Source organism: Petromyzon marinus, chromosome 9 (genome assembly GCF_048934315.1).
Source record: "Petromyzon marinus isolate PM22_M1 ecotype Great Lakes invasive population chromosome 9, UKy_Petmar_22M1.pri1.0, whole genome shotgun sequence".
In the NCBI taxonomy this organism is placed as follows: domain Eukaryota; kingdom Metazoa; phylum Chordata; class Hyperoartia; order Petromyzontiformes; family Petromyzontidae; genus Petromyzon; species Petromyzon marinus.
The window spans coordinates 4,452,359-4,473,121 of NC_133675.1; the positions used below are offsets into that span (position 1 = coordinate 4,452,359).

The window sequence follows — 20,763 nt, forward strand, 5'->3', positions numbered from 1 at the left end:
TAAATCCACTGGAAGTTGAAAAAAAACTGTGATGTTATTGTGAAAAGTTTGGTGGAAACAAATAATTAAGTATCTTGGTAACAAAACCCAAATATGTTTTGGGCTTAGCCGGAGGTGCTGGGGGGGGGAAATATTTAACTGCTTGGAAAGTTAGGTTTAAATTTTTTGGTTTTCGTGACATCACTCTGGCCGCCTGTTCTGTCAACAACGGGCGCAAACAGCGCGAGATAAGGAAGTGGAATTTTGTGAAGCCACAAGGGGGGACTGCATTGAAAACAAAAACAAGAAAATCTCGAAAAGTGGTGAAGAACAAAAACCCAAGTCAATGTCAGTTTCAAGAATATTTTTTTTTGTTTAATTAGAAGCCGACACAGGTTTAAAAATAAAAAGTGAACTGCAGTTGTTAGGCACAGTTTTCATCACCGTCATCATCGTCGTCGATAACAACCAGAACATAATTGACCAATAACATCATCTGGCAAACTCATGTAAGATGTTGGTGAATACGTGTTAAACTGCCAGTTTGAGGGATACAGTTCAATAATAACTTGTAACGTCTAAAACGATTAAAACAGCAAAACTTGTTTTTGAAAGCAAATGTACACAGCGTACACGCGCACACACACACACGTAGAAATAAGTGGAAATACATTACAATGTCCGTACTGTAAAATACGTGCGCTACTTTGCGTGCAGATAACATGATAATAAAGTGTGTAGAGTTTGTATTTGTAAGACGAAAAAAAAACCTTAAATAATAAAAAACAAACAATAATTACATCTCATCAGTCTGAGAGTATGGACGCATCAAAAGAACCGATAAAACACACACACGTATATATATATCTTTAACATACTTTTTTCCCCAATGAGGTGAGCGATGGGAAAAAAAAGAGAGAAACTACGGGAACATGGTTTGCGAGAGTTGGCACGGCAATGGAAACGTCGCAACAACAAAAAAACCCCCATCGGGAGAACCCTCGTGGGATAATCTCACGTCGTTCCACACCACGCGGGAGAGGGCCGGGAGGGGAGGCTCCACAGAGCGACGGAGCCAAGTTGACGTCCGTCCCCCCCGCCACGAGCTCCCCCCCCACTCTGTGAAAATCAAGAAAGCCGACGAAATCTCACCAAAAGAAGCACCAAATCGGCATTCGGCCTGAACCCACCCAGGCGGACAAGTGGGGGTTTATAAATGGGATGTCAGGCAAACAGCACCGCGCCATTAACGGCTAAAGTATTATATGTTTAGTAAATTTGTTAAAATTACAGTAAACGCAAACGAAACGCAAAGAGAAAACGGACCGACCGACTCCGCGCGCACACGCGCCTGAAGCTAATTAAAGAGTAAAGGAATTTCTAGACGACAAAAAAAAGGATGGGGAGGTAACTGGCAGTGCATCACGTGATTTACTCCCACAGTCGTGTGATTGGTCAGCCAAGGTCATTCGCCACGGGCTGCCACCGCCGTCGACGGATCGCGTTAAGTTCATTTTGTTTACCCAGGTACCAGGTGAGAACTCCGGAGACCAGGATAGTGGTTTCATTTGCAAGAACGACTGGGGCATTAGTCTGGTGAGTAGGGGGCGATGATTACTGCTATGTATCATTCCAATTGAGTGACTGCGGCGTAATTTGCGCATTTGGTCAAATTTGGACCCAGACTTCGGCACACAATTGCCTACTCTTGCGAATGACGTCCAGGTCGGCATTTTTAACGCCAGCTGTGAGTGAAGAAGACGTCGCACGTAGTACAGTATTGTTACTCCGGTCAATATACACCGCAGTATTTACCAGTACGGCCACCGTAATTCGAACCGCGAACCTCTGCGGCAAGTGGCGAACGTGCCATCGCTGCGCCGTGATGAAAACAAATGTGTGGTTTCTTTTACAAGTACAGTAACGCAGTAATCGTTTTATATATATATACACACATACATATAGATATTTGCGTCGTCAGTTAACATTTGCAAATTTGTAAATACATTTGTTTTTCTACATAGAGAAATAGTTATAAAAAATACGTCCGTTTTTTTCCCCCCGTTTGAAGCCAGTGTTAAGAAGAAAGCCTGCCAAATGTACAGCTCATTATTATTTTCATGGAAGGACATTTTTGAAATCTCCTCCGACCAGCGTAACAGCAAGACCCAGGCGCGCACACACGCGTGCCTCCCTGCTGTAGGTTTTCTATCGTAGCTGCCACCCGCTCTCGTTTTAAGGCAACGCTCGGTTCGATCGCAGACAACGCGCACCTTGCACGCAAATCCGCCAAAGAGCTCCCCACGCGATGAAACTAAAACATCATCCCGCCGCGGAATGTTTTCCTTAACTCGTCAGCAAAAACGTATCGGTTCCACCGCTTGTCAGTAGTACTACCAGTTACGCTTTGAGGGGTGGTTCACATTGCGATGGCGTTTTGCGTCGGGTACGATTGGGGAAAAAAAAGAATAGGTGAAACTGGCATCGCTCTCGTTCTGACGCAGAACAAGAGAGTGTGCGCGTGTGTTCGTGCGTGTGTGAGAGTGTGTGTGCATGTGGTTTTGTCTTGTCATGCTGGGCAGAAAAGATGGCACAAGAAGTTGCTGTATTCACAGAATTATCTTTGATCGTGCATGGAAAATACTCTGTTAATATTCCTCCAATGGGAGAGAGGTTTGCAGTTTATACTTCTTACGAAGGACACAGCGGTTATCTTGAGCTTGCGGATGGAGGTCCTTGCCTAAAGTCTGAGGTTTGTTTAGAAAAATAGATGGGTCTGTAACCGAGTTCCTCGTGAGAGCGTTAGAGTCGGCCAAATTACCTATAAAAAAATCTTCAGTGCGCAGCCCATGAAAAATTCACATACCAGCATTAGCCATCAACTTCATGAAGTAATTTTTTTCTTTCCGTAATTTCATTCTTTTTTCTTCTTTAAAAAAATGAGCCAGTGCAGTACGACGGACGAGTGAAATGATCGCAAGTTTGGGGACCACCGTCGCTCCGGGCCGGCACATCCGGCGAGCGAGCGAGCGAGCGCGGGGGAACCAACCGGTTCATCAAAGAGGTCATCGTTTATCGGATGGGCCAGCGGCCCCCCCAAACCGCCCCCCGCCCCCCCACCCCCGTGCCCGCCCGCCCAGGCCTGGCGCGCTGCTCCCTCACATCCTGCCGTTGGGGTAAATGAGCGGAGAGTGCACCATGGCGGCGTAGGCCAGTCGGCTGCGGTGCAGAATCTCCTCGTACGACACCGACGCGGGCGACAGCGTAGGCGACGAGGAGGTGGACGAGGAGGTGGACGAGGACGTGGAGGAGGAAGAAGAGGACGAGGACGACGACACCGCCGACGGTGACGAGGGCGACGGGGTCACGCGCCCGTACGCCACCTGCGGCCGCACGGGTGCCGGCAGCAGCAGCGGCCGCCCCTGAAAAGTGGCCGGCACCAGGAAGGGGTTGAGCGGCAGCCCCGGCAGGATGGGGATGCCCGCGGCTCGCGCCTTCAGAAGCTGCTCGGGGATCGGCACGGGTTGCAGGCGCCCGTCGTGGGTGCCGGAGAAGGTCACGGTGCTGGCGCCGCCACCGCCACCCGCGTCGCCGACCGCGGCCTTCGTCTGCGGCAGCAGAGCCATGCTGAACGGGCTCAGGTAGAACTGCGGCGCCACGGCGGAGCTCAACGCCTCCCCCTCCGTCTTGAGTTTTTTGCTCGGCGCGTCGCCGCTGCCGCCACCACCACCGCCATCAGACGCCGTCCGTTTGCGGGGGCTCGTGGCGCCAGCGGAGGGAGGCTGCTCGGCGTTCTGCTGCTGCCTCGCGGCCACGGTTTTGTCCAGGAACACCGGGCCGGCGCCGGCGGCGACGCCCGGCTGGGACTGCTGCTGCTGCTGCTGCTTGGAGGCGATGCCGCCGCACAGGCGGTTGAGGTCGAAGAACGCGTGCGAGATCAGGGGAAACGACGCGAATGGCATCGCCTTCAGGAACTCCGGCACGGCCGGCGACACTGGGTGACCCTTGACCTTCGACGCGTCCATCGCCGGCGACGGCACCGGTGGGGGCGGCTTGGGCCGCGCCGCCGCCTCCGGCTTAGTGCCCGACGCAAGCTTCTGCGGCGTCACCGGCTTGCGCAGACTGAGGTCGGTCGGCTGCTCGTCATCGCTGCACGGCTCCGCCGGCGCCCCGGCCACTGGACCCCGCGCCGTCTGCGGCGGCGGCGGCGACCGCAGCAGTGCCGGCGGCGAGCTCGGAAGGCGGTCGTCCAGCTCCGGCCTGCGCCGACTGGCCTCCTGCTCGCCCCGGCACCGCGGCGAGTGCCGCAGCGAGTCCCTGGCGTCGGCGTCGTGCCGCGCGCTCTCCGCCGACAGCGCCGCCGCATTGAAGGGGTGGGCGAGGTACGGCAGCGTGAAGTGCTTCCCGTAGAACTCGGTCAGGCGGCTCACCTCCTTGGAGGAGAGTGCCGGGTCGAAACCCGCCATCTCGTCCGCCTCCCTGCCCGCGCCGGTGCCCAGATGCACGTGCTGGATCACGGTCGGCCTCTTGCCAGAGGAGGCCGCGACGTTCAGGGGCGACGGCGGAGAGTGCGCGTCGGGAGCGTCGGCGCCGCCGCCGCCGCGCAACGCCAGCGGCGGCGCCGCTCCCACCGGCTTCATCGCGCTCACCTGCGCCAGCAGCTTCTTACGGGCGAGCGGCGACATCGCGCCCGGCCCGCCGCCATTACCGCCGCCGCCCGCGCCGGCCACCGGCTGCGGCGACGGTGCCGCCAGTCCGGTCGCGGCCGTCATCCCGTTCTTTGCGGGGCCTCCTTCGGCGGCGAGCGAGCTCAGCTCGGGGCCCCCGTCGTCGGCCGCCTGCGGTTGGCCCTCGCGGGCGGCCGAGCCAGCGTCGGTGGCGCAGCGCGCGGGGCCGAAGTCGGAGAACTGCGACATGATGATGTTGTTGACAAAGTGGCCGAGGTGGCCCTGCACCGTGCGGGCCTGCAGGAGGCCCGGCACGGCGTGGCCCACGGCCAGGCCCCGCTGCTCGCCGGCGCCCGCCTGCCGCTTGAGAACGCTCTGCAGCCAGTCGTCCTTGAGGATGCTCGCCGACTCCTTCTTGAGCTCCGGGATGACGAGGCCGCTGACGAGCGGCACGGCGGACGGGCCGTCCTCCTTCGAGTCGGGGTGGAGGGCCCGCGTGGCGAGCTCCACGCTCTCTCGCTTCACCTGCGAGAATCGATGGGGATGGTTTAGTTTTATTGGTATGTTTTAAAGGGGATTTAGATTTATTTTTTTTACCCTTCTTGTACTTTTAACTATTATCGTGTTTCGTATTGTTTGTTGATGTTATGTTCTTGCCCGCCCCTCCTGGACATCTGTCAAAAGGAGCTTTATAGCTCATCGGATTCCTCCAGTATCAATATTCTGATTTAGACCTGCCCTATCCTGTCAGACCTCACGAGCTCGGCGGGTTTGAGCCCGAGTGGGCGTTGTGGGGCAGCAGTGGGCAACGAAGCAAAATACGGTGTTCTCTGTACTTCCTCCTCCTTCATCAACCCGCGGTGAAGTATGGTCAAACAAGCCACTTGAACCGACATTGCATGGTGGGTGGGGCCTTCATGGAGCAGTGGACCCGACAAACCGGCTAGAGCCATCCCCGAGTAACAACGAGGCGAGGAAGAACACAAAAAACTAACACCCACGTAACAATCGCCACGCACAAAACAATTCTCGCGATTCACCCGACCCGCCGAGCAATCGCACCTCCTTGTCCTTGAGCACCATCGCGCTCGGCCTCTTGACGGCACCGTCGGCTGACTCTCGTCGGACGGCCGCCCCCGCCGGCGCGGCGACCGCGTTACCCGCGTCGGACTCCAATCGCCGGAAGCGCTCTTCCTTCTCCTCCGCCGTCATCGTCGCCTCCTCCTCCTCCTCCTCTTCGCTCTGCTGCTGCTTCTTCTTGTCGCCGGAGGAGGAGGAGGCGTCGCTCCGCTTCCGCGGCTTCACCGGCGGAGGGAGCGGCTTGTCCTCCTCGCCCTTCACGTGCCGCTCGTACGGAAGGATGAGCCTGCGTGGGACACGCAACGTTTACATTCCGCGTCGCGGGCACCGGAGGCAGGTTTGGGAAATGGCAGCGCGGGACAGTGTCCCGTGTCCCCCCCCCCACCTCCCACCTCCCACCCCCTCGCACCTCTCGTAGTGGCGCCGGGTGCACGTGGCGGCGCTCGTGCTGCCGCGGTTTCCACCCAGTGTGTCGTAGATCTGCTTCCAGAGCCGCTGTGACGTCACCTGAGCGAGACGCGTGGCACAGGGACAGCGGTTTGCGACGCGGCCGCGGGGGAACGCTCGTGTGCGTGCGTGTGTGCATGCGTGCGTGTGTGTGCATGCGTGTGCGTGCGTGCGTGCGTTGTCGTTTCGTCCACCCCAGGAGTAACTTAATTTGCCCGCCCGTGAACCGCGAATCAATCGCGATGTCCGGGCAACCTTCATTGAGCTTAACTTATTCTGACCGGAAGGAACCGTGTGGGACGTTAAGTTGTTGACAGTGACCTACGTACAACCTGTGACCTCCCTGACCTAGGCCAAAAGACCAGCACTGTAAATGTTCCCTGTGCTGATATCTACTGAAAGTTAAAAACACGAATGAAATACCTTAGCTGCATGTATGCAATAAATAAATAAATAGCGCGATTAATCTTCCATTCAAAAATGGAAGCAGACCTTTCCGTGAGAATTCTTGGCCCGGAGAGGCTCTTATCGGTGGCGAGATGTTAACTACCTCGCCTGGTATACAGAGGGTCGTGGGTTTTATGATGTCTCTCTCCCCATGGTCGCGTGTTTTTTTCCTCCGGGTACTCCGGTTTTTCCCTCCACATTTAGAGTCAACACGTATTTAGAGCATTTGGCTGCTATTAATTTCCACATGATAAACCACTTCGTTGAGCTATCATTTGTGGCCAGGTCGCTTTCTGAAAAAGAGCAATATACAGCTCAGTGGGCCTTACCTAGTGAAATAAAACATAGTTTAGTTTTTTTATAGTTCATATTAACTGCTCACAATGATCAATGAATATTGGTCACCGAGAAATGTTAAATGTCACCGTGGTTTCACGAGCGGAGGGTGAGTGTGTGTGGTCATTGGTTTCACACAAATTTGCTTGAATTTGACACGGCTGACCGGCAGTTGCGTGCGCCGTATAAATAAGGGGGCAGGTCCTGGAATAAAAATACTTGCTAACCCACAGATGTATAATTGATTTTACGATAACCCCGCTGCCAGCTCATCCATTGGGGTACTTTGCAATCCATTGGTGATCGTTTCTATTTGAATCATCTCCCCACCGACCGCTGCCACACAACGGGTTTAATAATTCACGAGTTTCATTCCTTTTAATCCGCCCTCCCCCCTCTCCACTTCAGCCTGTGTTCTCTACGCTTCCCAGGACAACACCTCAAACTTGCTAACTTATCATTAATTTCATGAATTTGTTTGAGTTATTTATATCACTATTTCACCTGGATAAATCCCTTGAGATAAAACACTCGTTTGCAATTGTGTCCAGGGTGTACAACATACTGCTAGAGCATCCATACCCATACGCACCCCCACCCATACCTACCCAAACCCATACCCACCCACCCCCATCCATACCCACCCACTCAAACTCAAACCCACACAAACCCATACCCATCCACACCAATAACCATTCACCCAAACTCATACCCACTCAAACTCATCCCCATCCAAACACATACACACCCACCCAAACCCATACCCACCCACTCACCAAAACCCATATCCATACACACCTCCACCCATAACCACCCAAACTCATAGCCACCCACCCAAACCAACCCACCTACCCCAATTAATACCCACCCACTCCCGCGGACGATCGCAAAAGGACGAGCTAACGGGTCGCGTGGGTGTAGTGATCGACGGTGATCGAGACCAAGAGAGCAGACGTACCGCTTCGTAGCCGCCGAGCTCCTGCACCGCTCTGAACATCACCCACAGGTCGACTGCCAGAGGGAGAGACAAACAGAGGGCGTGACACACAGGCGTTAATCTCGTGATGACGACAAGTCACGGTGCACGCGCTTACGATGGGACAACACCGGAGGGATCCGCACGGATAGGTTATCAAATCTGCAATTGACGAGAAAATCCCACGATGACATAAAAATGCGTGGTGGGACAGAAAACAAACGGATTTAACGACACGCAAAGACGATTCAACACGAAACGCAAACATGCGTAAAAATCACACGGCCGTGTGTGCATTACGCAGAAACCATTTCCTGAAGAAGTGCATCGTGGTCTCTTGGTCTAGGTCACAATCAAAATGCACAAAGGGGGAAGTGCTTTTTATTTATTTTAGTTTGACACGTATGGTTTTCCAGCCTTCGTTATACAGCAGACTCTCGATTATCCACGCTAAGGACGAGGAGGACGGCCGCGGATAATTTAAAATCGCGGATAATCACGAAAAAAATATTCATTTTCCGCGGATCTCTGTGCTAAAAAAACTAATATACATATAAATGAGTGAATTTTGAAGCACACTCGATTTAGAACGAATGCTGACGATCAATGCACGTGCTCAGTGATAACACTTTCCTGCTCTCGCGCAGAAGAGTCCGCCCATTGAGTGGACAGCAGCAGAGCTGCGCCAATCAACATCAATCAAACTTCCGCCCACTGATGTAAAGATATACAACTACTCTACTGTAGAGGCGATCACGTGGATTTCGGATTAACCGGACCACATATTTGTTTGGTTTAAGCACGTGACTTGCAATACAAATTTCCAAGACTAACAGTGTATAACTGTTTTTCGATTATTAATTTGGGCTTAAGGGAAAATCCATGCGCTATTAATTTTTGGCAAAATCTCACAGATAATCAAGAGTCTACTGCATTACTCAGTGTTTCTCATCATTTATAGGCTTGACACTAAAATGTGCATTGCATGTACAAGCCCTCTCAACCCTCACGCAGTATTGGAAACCACAAGTTCACAAGAACTGCATTGTCATCCATCTGCTCTCCTACGATCGCATGGGGCGAACAGGTTTACATAACACAGGACACGTATACGTACATAAGACTTAAATTACTTAAGCAATTTTGTCAATCTACTGCTGGGCGAAGGCCTCTCAACGCACTGTCAGCACGGGATAATAGAGGGTGGACACACAACCGGTTCAGATACCACTTGCTGCCGCGGCTGGAAATCAAACTCGGGTCACCAGGTTCACGGCACAATGAGAGCGAAGCACAGCTTCACACTCCCCCCCCCGCCCCTCATATTCTGTGATCAATAACGCAAAGGTAAAGGTGCAACCCGTCAACTGCCAGACTCATACCACTGCCACAATAGCCAGACGTCTTGGAAGAGATGGCGAATACCCACAATGTATCTCACCACGCGTGACCTGCCGATTGACTCGCTGTGGCGACCGATGACACAATTCAAGTTTGATTTTCACGTCCGGTGTTTTGTTGTTGTTGTTGAGAACTTCAAGAAAATCCCCAGATCTCATTATTCGGGCAATCGAACCTCACAGCAGCGGCTTCACGGTGTGGCGGCGGGGGCCGAGGGGGGGGGGTGTGGGGAGGCGATCGCGGGGGAACGCTGCCACGGGAAACACAACTATTTAAAAGAGCGGGCGGAGGAAAGTTTTCCCCCCCCCCCGTGTGCTGGGTTAGCCCACGGTCGCCCACGCTCGCCTGCACGAGGGCAACCGACCACGTCGCCAACATCGCAGGCGCGAGCTGTGACACACGCACCCGCCCGTACGTCGCCTTATCTCATCCCGCGCGGCCCGATATCGCTCTGCTCTCGGGAGAGTAACGAGCGAGCCGGCACGCACGCACGCGGTACACAGCGGGAGTCTCCGTGCGTTCCCCGCCGTAACGGACGTTCAGAGGGGAGTGAGTGGGCAAGGGAGCAAGTGAACAGTTGAGCCAACGAGTGAACGAGTGAGCTATTGAGCCAGTGAATGAACAGGTGAGCGAGTTGGTGAGTGAGCGGGCCATTGAGCGAGCGAGTGAGTAAGCAAGTGGGCGAGTGATCTAACAAGTGAGATCGTGAGTGAATGAACAAGTGAGCGCATGAGCGAGGTAGTACTGTTGCCAAGCGAGTGATGTGTTGAAACTGTGAGCAAAAGAGCGATCGAGCAAGCATGCAGGCGAGTGCTCAAGCGCGTGAACGAGGCGAGTAGAAGAAATTGGACGCGACCGCTCACCCTGCTTGAAGCCGAGGTTGGGGATGCGGCCGATGGGGGTTTTGCGCGTCCGCATGAACCCGTGCAGCTCCCGCAGGAAGTTCTCCTCCTCTGCCGTCTTCTCGCCCTTCCCCTGCGCGCCGCCGGTCACCGCCGCCGCCGCCGCCGCCGCCGTCGCCGCAACCGCCGCGGTGACGACTGTGGCGGACGCCGCCGCCGCCGCCGCAGCCGTCGCCGCGGTGACGCGAGCGGCCGAGTTGGTCGCTCCCTCCCCCGGAGACGCGGCCCCCGCGGTCGGCGTGGCGGCCAGAGACAGAGCGGCGGCGGTGGCGGCGGGGACGGCCACGGTGGCGCCCCCGGCCGGGGGGCAGGCTCCGCCGGCCTTGGGCTTTGAGGCGCCGTCGCCAGCGCCCGTCCTGGTGGACGAGCCGCCGCCGCCGCCGCCGCCGCCGCCGGACTTGCTGGCGGCGCGCGGCCTCGTGGGCCCGTCGGCGCACGTGTGGTTTTTGAGCTCCGACTTCACCTGCGGGGAGTGGCGGTGGCGGCGCTGCGGTGAGCGGGAGCGCGTCGGCGGCCAAACACGGTGGCGGTACCGGATCCGCCTCCCTCTACCGTCTCGTCCCCCATCCCACTTCGGTCTCAGCTGCTGCAGTCATCTTTAAGTTATCATTATCATCACAATGATAATTCGCGTGATTATCATCATCAGCCCTGACCTATCACAGCTGGATTAATGCCCACCCCGTGTCGTGTAAGTCACAGTGTTTGTCATGACCATACTTCACCACGACCGTCAGTGCGGGTTTGTAAATTAAAAGCACCCAAGACCGGTTTGAATATCACTCGCCACTGATGTTAGCCGTGATCTGCAGGGCGTGAACCGCCGTGCCAGCGTTTCCCGCTCTCTCAAATGTGCTCTTTCTACGAGCATCCTCCTGTGCCATTTGCGCTGATCTGATCACGCGATTCCCTTCTGCATCTCCCCTGCAAGTCGCTTGCCAGGTCTCCCTCGCACAAGAGACTCGTCAAACTCGGTGGCCCCTCCCCTCGGATATAAAAGAAGTATAGCGAATACGAACGAGCGAACGCATAAATTGATGAACGAATAAATGAAATGATCGACCCAACAAATGAATGACTTGCCAATGCCTTCAGACCTGCCCCCCCCGCCCCATAGCCTTGCCCGCTGCCCCTGCTCCTACCTTGCCCTTGGTTTCCTGCTCCTCGGTGGAGCTCCTCGAGTCTCGGCGACACCGCGAATCCGAGCGTCCGAACCGCGCGCGTCTCTTCCGGGGACGGCCCTTCAGGTTCGGAGCTTCCGGCGGGCACGGGGGCGATAGCGGTAGTGCAGGAGGGAGGGAGAGAAAGGAGGTGGGTGGTACGGGGGGGGGGAGGGGAACAAGAGAGAGAGAGAGGGAGAGAGACGCGCACGTTAAATCGCGCCGACAGTCATTTGTTGTCGCCGTTGTTGGCGGTGGTTTGGAAGAGCACAGCACGCGCTCCCTCCCACTGCCGTGCTGCACTGCCGAGTTCCCTTTTCAGAAGTGACGCACGGGTGCACGCACGCACGCGCGCACACACACGCACACACGCACACACACACGCACACACACACGCGCACACACACACGCACGTGCTCATTACCCTACGGCATGCTCACACCACCGCTACCGCCACCAAGACGGCGTCGATAGCGACGCTCTCAGCGTGGCAGCGCCCGCCCTTTGCAACAACTGCACCCCGCCAAAACCGCGAGACCTTTTCCAAACCAAAATGAGTACCACTCTAACCCCCACGCATTGCTTGTGCGTGCCGATTTTTAAAAGTGCTTTGAATGTGGATTAGAATAGGCCCGAATTATTAAGACAAAGCAAGCGTGACCGTCAGTGGTCACAACCAGCACTGACTTAGCCACCGGCCGAGACCATCGGACTGTTTTAAAAATAACACCGCTCGCCCGTCGCGGATTGGACAAATTGATATGCGATATTTAATTCGCCAAACAATGGAGACACTTTTGCGGCACGGCCCCGCGTTTCCTGCCACATGCACGAATAAAAACAAACGCCAAGCCAGAGAACGTGCCCCCCCCCCCAACCCCCTTAATCCAAAGTCGGGACCCCCCACCCCCCCCCGTGCAGGATTCCTAAGGGACCGCTAGAAGCCAACCGTGCACTCCAGATGAAGCCGTGCAGCCCGGATCGCAAAATATTTCTGCACCTGGCACACCACATCCAGTATACCTCTCGCTATGGATCATAGCCATGTCCACCTGCGACCCGTAAAACATTTGGCAAGACACGAAGAGCTGCTTGTAAGAGAGAAGACGTTTAAGCCAAAAAAAACAAAAAGCCGGACCCCCCGGATATCGCCACGCGCACCGCATCAGGGCGGAGAACGCGACGGGGGAACGCAACGAAGAACGCGATGGAGAACGCGACGGGGAACGCGACGGTGGAAAGCAAACGTTACCCATGGTGGCGGCCACTCGGGCAGGCGCGAGGAACGAGGACGAAGATGACTCGGGAGCAAATTTAGCGAGCAATCGCAAGGGAGTCAAGAGTTTTACCACCTCCTCATTTACATCTTGCTATCAGATAAACACGCTGAGGTTTTGGAGGAGTGGGGGGGGGGGGCCGAGGGGGGAGGGGCGACGCGGGGTGGGGGACCGCAGCGTTATAATGTGGTCGCGAGCTGTGTGCGCGTATTACGGGATACGCTGGACCTCCACGCTTGCGCGGCCGTGACGTCAACGCCCTGCGAGCCGCCGCCGCCGCCGCCTGTGTCATTGAGAGGAATTAACGCAGCCTGACAAACACGACGCGGTGATTCCAACGCTGCAGCGGCCGCCACCGTGTACGGGTTGGGGCTGGGGCGCCGAGGGGTGGCAACGCCGCTTGGCGCGCTTTTAGAACGGCGCTAAATGTGCTTCGCTGGAAAAGGAATCGGTCTTTTTTTTGTTACAGTGTGGTGGCCACTTTCTGTGTTTACGACGGCCGATGCGGATGCAGGCCAAAGCGATGGTGTCCCGTGCAGCAGCGGCTATCGCCGGCTGTTACGAGCGAGAGGGAAGTCACGGAGAAAACATTTTAATCAACGGCAACAAAAGAGGGGGGGGGGGGGGGAAAACTAAAGAAGGAAATAAAAGCGTGGGGAATTACCAAAAGGCACGGAAGAGCCTTTACAATAAAGAGCTCCGGGCGTTCGTGCAGCTTCGGAAAACATTTACGAGCGATTACCGCGATGATTAATTATTGATCGGGCATTAAACAAAGCGTGACATCAAAAGTTGTTTACTGTAAAAGCACACAGCATAGTTAAAGGCACAAATACGGAAGGCCGAAGTGAGTGCGGGTCCGTGTGTAAACACTCGGCACCGACTAGCGTGTGACGGTGATCGCATGGCTCGCTTGCATGCGTCTGAATTCAGGGCCGTAATTGGCTGGCGTTTTAGCCACGCAAAAGTGTGAAGAAAATATTAATTCCGATTAATAATTATTTTGAAAAATCTTGAAACGGTGTCTGTATAGCATCCCGCAAACATTGTCTCACCGTCACGTGCAGTGACCCACTTCTTAGAACAAAAAAAAAACACTGCCGCAAAAAAAAACCCCACACATCCGTCGCCCCACATCATCAACAGCAGCAGTTTCTCAAAATCAGTTTCCCACTGCTTCAATTCCAGATGCAAATTCAGCTTCACGACAAAATGTTGGCCCTGTTCCGCTATTTAAGTCCAAGAAAATGTTTGCTCTCAAATTATATTCCACTTTGCAGTAAAGTCGTCCGATTTTCCATGTTTTGAATTAAAAAGTAGAATATCGGCTGCACCGTTTGATGCAGTACGGATTTGGCGACAGTTAACGGCGCACTACGAGCGCGAAGGGTTTACGCATTTCCCAGTTTTTTTGCTACAGTTGTGCGAACGCCGTCATGTCATGAGAACCGTGTGTGTCTCTTAGGAACCCACACGGAGTAGCAGCACGACAACCATGTGTTCAGAGCATGGTATCCACAGAAGCAGACATCGCAAAACTACTTTTGAGATTCGTTCAAGCGACTTCTTATTCTGCACTCGGAGGGTGGCAGCACATTCCCACTTACCCTGCCCAGGAGAGATATGACCGTTCATTTGCATGATCGTCAAAATTTTATTTAAAAAAAATTTGAGACCTGAATATAAATAAAAATGTACTGCAAACTTTACTTTAATACTGTCATTGGTAACCGAGCTGAAAACATCAACTCACTACACATAAGAACGTCTAAACCACAGGCGGATGAAACCCGGATTCAACCGTGCTATAGTTTTGAAAATCGGCATTAATCAGTAACCGCACGTGACCAGGTGGTGCAAGCGATAAGTGTGTGGATGCATCACAATCGGCAGGGTGAGATTTGACATCCCAGTCAGTCCCAATCAGGGTTCGACTCGGCCCCATTGCTCTTCCGGGGGGGTCAATAAAATGAGGGACCATTTCGTGAAAAGCCAAAGGCGGTTTTGTCCCCCCGAATGGAATTGGATGGGCCACGGTATTGTGACATTTCCACCGCTGGGCTCAAGGCAGTGAAATGGGGCACGAGACCAGTCCCACAGACATTTGAGCGGAAATCCAACATGACCTACTTTCACTCTGAGTCACCAACACAACCCCATCGCGTGTGAAGCCCGGCCACTTGGACACAGCACGCACAGACAAGAAACCCACAGAGATGCCGCGTAGGTACCGGCGAGAGCCTGTATGTTGAACTTCTTTTGTACCGTACGTAGCCAACCATGCTATTGAGAGTGTGCAGTGGGGATCGGGGGGGGACGGACAACAAACTAAACACAAAAATCAGTTCAAAAGAAATTAGTTTTCATTATAAGCCACTTAGTTAAGCTTATAATTTGTGATGACCAAGGTCGCTTCTGAAAAACGGCTAAACAGGAGCTCAGTGGGCCTTACACTGGGTTGAAATATAAAAAAAATTAGTTTTAATTTTTATATCCTGGGTTCGAATCCAGGTTCAAGCCAACAGTGAAAATAATCCGGGTTTCTCAAGCAAAGCGAGTTAATAGTCTCTCTGCATGGTCACCAATGATGGCATCATAAAAAAACCCTCATCGTATTACATTTTGGTTTTTACTTAATTCGGCCGATTCCAGCTCAGAAAATGAAAAACTTTAATCTAAACTTGATGACAGGTTAACTCACTTAGCAGGGCTTACAACACACGACGTGCACACGGGCGTGGATAAAAGACCAACGGACAGAAATAGTTTCGTGATATCATAAGCCAGGGCCGTTTCACGAACACAATGTAACAATAATAACAGTGGCATTAATTTATCCAGGAAGGCCTCACTAAATCTCAACATACTTTTTGAGGATCGTGCTGCTTTGGGATGTTTGGCCAATTCCATTACCGTGTGTGGTCCGGGCCACGTGCCGGAAGAGCTTTTTCAGTAAATACATTTTGGGAAGGGTAAACAACTGGGATAAAAATATCATTTGTCTCATGACAACACAGCACCGGCGGCAGCACCAACCGAGAATGGTGGAATTTGAAAAATAACGTTTTAAATATAGTTGCGCTGAGGCCAGCTGCGTGGCACGGTCGGCACGGTCGGCACGGTCGGCACGGTTGGCACGGTCGACACGGGCCCTGGTGCAAAGAAAGCAATGGGGGCTCCCCAAACTCTGTCCAACATCCCCACCCCCTCTTCAAACATCCCGATGCCCAGGCTCCTCCGGGGCCCATGGGGTGGAGTTGCACTGCCTGCAACCGCAACGAGGCGGAACCGGTGGCGGATCCTCACCAAAATCCAGGCACACGGCGACATCCTCCACCAGGCCCGGGTGCTCGAATGTCTCTCGGCAGAAGAAGACTCGCACCGAGGCGCCCGACTTGAACACGGGGAACTGCGGCGGCTGCAGCGGAGACGTGGGGGGGGAGGAGGCCGGCGGGGGGCCCAGCACCCCAAGCCCCCACAGCGCCAGCGCGGTGGGGTCCGATAGCGCCTTGCCGGGCTCGTGCAGGCGCTTGAGCAGCGCGCGGTAGCGGCAGTACTGCGGGAAGCCCAGGATGAGGGCGGCCGGGCAGTAGCAGTCACCTGGTGGATGGTCGCGGGGTGAGGGGCAGAGTTGGCGTCCGGGTGAGACAAAGGTAACGGTGGTGGGGAAGGGGGAGGGAGGAGGAGGGGCGTAGACACAGGTGAGGATTGCTGAGGTGAGGCAATGGTGTGCAGACACAGGAGCGGAGAACTGGGAGTGCAACGAGACCGAGTGAGAATCACGAACGCGCGCGCACACACACCTCGATTTCATGAAACTGATTTGGTGGGAACAGTGGTGCAGTGGATAGCGCAATGCACTATGATTTCGGCGACCCAAGTTCCAATTCCCAAACCGGTCCTGGCGGCCCCCCTTCACCAACCCACCCCTCCACTGGACAGCGTGGCAAGATAGCACCCACGGCTGACACATTGTGGGGAGGCCTTCATCCAGCAGTGTATAGACTAAGGGCTGTAAATTACACACACAATTTGCAACCGATCCCATCGGAGCTCGCAAGCCAAGCAGCGTTGAGCTTGGATTGTGCTCGGACAGGCAACCATCGTGCACAAATTGGGCGCTGTGGGCCTGCTGTGGAGAGGGCTCTATGTCCCTGTGCAGTGGAGGGGCAGTGCAGTAAAATCCATTGTTGTCCTGTACTTCCACCGCTCCCATTGTCTACGTTCGCCACCTCCGCCAACCCGCACCGACTAGCGTGGTGAAGTATGGCCCAAGTGGCCCACCGCAAACCGCACCCGGTGTGTGGAGGGCAGTGGACTGACCAAAGTAATAATAATTACGATTGAAATTCATAAAGTAGCGGTTAAATAATGGATCTCAGGACACCATGCGTGTAAAGGAGGAAAATAAGTGAAAATTAACCAGAGAGAGACGAGATAGGGAACTAGAGAGAACGAACGCTCCTTTTAAACAAGTGGTGGGATCTCAAGTCTCTTATGGACTGCGAGCTCCTGACCTCAAAGGACAGGGAACTCCAGAGCCTGGGTACCGTCCGGACGACAACCCGCGGGTCACCCTACAGCAGTGTTCTTCACTAATTTTCCAGGGGGGGGAGGGTCACTTTCGCCAATAAGACATCATCAGTGTGAGGGCCGCCACAGATTTGAAACCATTGAGGTTTGACACCACGATGATGATGGAACGTGTTTTCCAATTCGTATATTGTTGTTACCCCACAAGCCAGGGACCGCACTAAAGGCCACCAGGGGCCGCCAGTGGCCTGAGGGACTTGCAATGAAGAACATTGGGCTAGGTCAGTGGATCTCAGAGGTCTCAGTGGATAAATGGTGTGGGCCGATTCAGTCCACTGAAAGCCGTGAACACAAGTAGGATAATTTTTAACTCGTTATGGGTTTGAACTGGAAGCAAATGCAGAGACATGAGCAGAGGTGGTCCTGAAGGAGTGTGAGTGAGTGCACATTCTGGCGGCCGCATTTCAGACGGACTGCAAAATTGCTTTGCATGTGCAACAACAACCGCCATTCATTCTCCAAGTGGCGGTGACGTCACCGCGGCACTTGTGCCAGACTATTATCTAAGTAGGCTTGTGCATGTGCACGTACACATCCGATTAGCACGGTTGGCTACGTATGGTGGCGAAAGAAGTTCAATATACATTCACACACACGATATTGGCGTTGTGTACGGCTTACTGCATGCGACGCATAAATCTACAGGCTCACGTGCGACGCGTTAACACAGCCGGTGCAGAGCTATCGTGGAAAACTTTCGTTTATTTTGACCCGGCTTTGATTCCCCGGTGGTGAGCAGCTGGTTTCATTTTACCCCAGGTCTCTCTTGCAAGAGTGACCTCTCTCTCAGTGGGGCTCTCGCCTGGTTATACATTTCATGCATTGCATATATTTACGCATGTGAGTTTTATATTTTACGTACATATGCGTTTGCGTGTGTAAATAATTTTAAGTCCACTATTAACGGACAGCAATCAGCATGTGTGCAGGTGTTAGTAAACTGACGCATCGCAGAATCGTGAATGGTTCAATGGATTGGGAAGGCCTTCTTCCAGCAGTGGAGTGACCAATGCCGCTGATGATTCACGGCCAGAATTTGCAGTGGTGCACGAAGCACAAATACTAATAGCTCGCTGCCATTAATCACTGCACTGTAATGATAGCAGAGCAATTAGATAATATGACCTGACTTGCCATTGTCTGATACATAAGCCCATTGTGTATAGAATGTGTTATAAGACAGCACAATACTAATTAAAACATGGCATATTTAATTCGAACACATTCAAATTATGTCCCCAAATTCTTAATGAAACCCCAATGCACGCGTGTGTGTAAACATCAGCAATGGGGAGACAAAGGCAGGCCAGGCATGGTGCTGACCACAACACCCCATCGTGCACCATCCCGACTATAATAGGTGCTCACCAACAGCACAGGGTGCCAAGTTGGCAAAAAGTTAACTCCCTCGCCTGGTTTGCAGGAGGTCGTGGGTTCGATCCTAACCTGGACGCTTGTATATTTGGAGTTTGCATGTTCTCCCCGTGGTCGTGTGGATTCTTCTCCGGGTCCTCCAGTTTTTCCATCCACATTAAGAATCAAAATGCGTTTAGAGTATTGGGCTGCTATAAATTTCCTCATCACGAGCCACTTCGTTGAGCTATCATTTGTGGCCAAGTCGCTTCTGAAAAAGAGCTGTATAGCTCAGTGGGCCTTATTTGGCAAAATAAAAATAGTTTAGTTTACGTGCCCCAACGGTCTATATTACGAGCTACACACGGGGAGAATCTTTGTTTTATATTAACAAGCAGGGTGGTTCCAATTTATTTATGGGGCCAATAACACTGAATTGTGAGATAAACACTGGAAAAAATAGCGGGCCATAAAATAACCCACTCTTTTATTGTTGACATATATATAAATCGGAACTTTGAAAGCGTTGCGACCTTTGGTGGCACCAACGTTTAATCTGGCAGCCCGTGGACCACGTGGCTGCCGTGCCTGTCGTGACGTGGGTCGTTGTGTTGGCCACCCCCAGTGCCCGCCTTCATGAGCGCTGCTACTCGCTAACAGCACTTGCCCCCAACAGTCTGTTAAGGCTATACGGTGGGAGGGGGGGGGTCTTTGTCTTTGGTGGTGCGTGGCACCCGGTGACATCCAGCGCCAAACCACTGCGGGGCGCCACATCACAGCGTGGTGATGATGACCCATCCCCCTCCCCCAAGCTTCCACTTTTAACTTCACGCATCACTTCCTGGGCTGCGAAAATCGCTGCACAAAAAAACAAAGTTCGGCCCGTAAAATACCGTGTTCTCCGGATTACGAGACACGCACACCCCCCCCCCCCTCTTGTCGAGCGTGTACTTTTTAAAGCGACCGTTTGTGAAGCGCGCTGTCTTATAGCTCCGCTGTGTGTGTGTGCGAGGCCAGATTTGTTTGATTTTATTGATAACGGGGGGGGGGGGGGGGCACGGGTTTCGTTACTTTCCAGATTGGCCATTTCACCCGGAGAATACGGTAATCGTAATCATTCCTCTTTTTTTCCCAAGACTACAACCACCAAACCTTTGGTTAGCCGCCGGCAGGCCGTCTTCGTTTTCAAAGTGACCCGAATTCGTTATTCGGTATTGCAGGATCACTTTGCATGCGATTATTCTTCATCATTATTATCATCAGCCATGGTCAATCCACCGCTGGATGAAGGCCATCTCATGCCACGTGTGATTATTATGATTCTATCAATTATATATTTTTAGCATTTGTTTAGGTTACATCGGTGGCGCATTGATTAGGAGGTTTGAGCTGAAAACCCGGCCACCTTTGTCTTCCTGACTCCCCCCTCCACCTTCAACTGTGATGACGTAATGGCCTGATGAAGTAATAGTCAAACAGCCCCCTGTAGACTTAACTGTATGGAAGACCCCCTCATCGAGCAGTGGATTGACACGAGGCCTGTAAATTATTGTCATTCTTTTTAATGGACTTATTTTTATCTTAACCTTGTTAGGGTGGGTGGGTGGGGGGAAGGTACAGTTAAAAGTGTGGCATTAAACTAAATGTGCAGCCAGGGCTGTACGAAAACACCACCTGTCCGTTACAATTCCGGGGCGGTGTCTGGATTTTTCACGGAGGAGTTTGGAGGGGTGGTGGTGGTTGTGGGGCCCGCACAAAGACCCCACCACCAGCTTCCTCCTGTAGCCTTGGAACACGCCGATTAAAGTAAGGAGGCCCGCACGGCAGAGCCCACACCGGCTTTGAGGGTTTTTGCGTGAGCAGTAACCACTGCCTTGGCCCAGCCGCCTGTGCCTCCCACTGCTGATGATGGTAAAATGCACCGGCACACCACCACGTGCTCGTATTGAAGGCCGAGTCGACCGAGGGGAAGGGCCCCAAGCGCCGGTTCGGATATTTTACCACTGATTATTTTGATACAAGCCTTTTTGCCCGTCCAAGGACGGGTGTATTCCAGTAAATCTGAAACTTGCAAGCGAAAATCAGCCCTGCGACGTGCTATATTCATTGCATCCATTCGAGTGCAATTTGTAAGGGCGCGGTGAA

General features: G+C 53.4%; 1 protein-coding gene across 1 annotated transcript in view; it reads right to left on the reverse strand.

Annotated features, from left to right (window-relative positions):
• Positions 1-328: 328 nt before the first annotated feature.
• Positions 329-20,763, reverse strand: part of LOC116940670 (uncharacterized) — a 60,751-nt gene continuing 40,316 nt past the window's right edge. The window contains exons 4-10 of the mRNA XM_032950800.2: positions 15,979-16,272; positions 11,378-11,490; positions 10,197-10,698; positions 7,915-7,967; positions 6,136-6,233; positions 5,709-6,012; positions 329-5,171 (exon numbers count right to left, since the gene is read on the reverse strand). Of these exons, the coding sequence (XP_032806691.2) occupies positions 3,138-5,171; positions 5,709-6,012; positions 6,136-6,233; positions 7,915-7,967; positions 10,197-10,698; positions 11,378-11,490; positions 15,979-16,272 (3,398 nt within the window). The 3' untranslated portion in view covers positions 329-3,137. The remainder of the gene's footprint in view (positions 5,172-5,708; positions 6,013-6,135; positions 6,234-7,914; positions 7,968-10,196; positions 10,699-11,377; positions 11,491-15,978; positions 16,273-20,763) is intronic.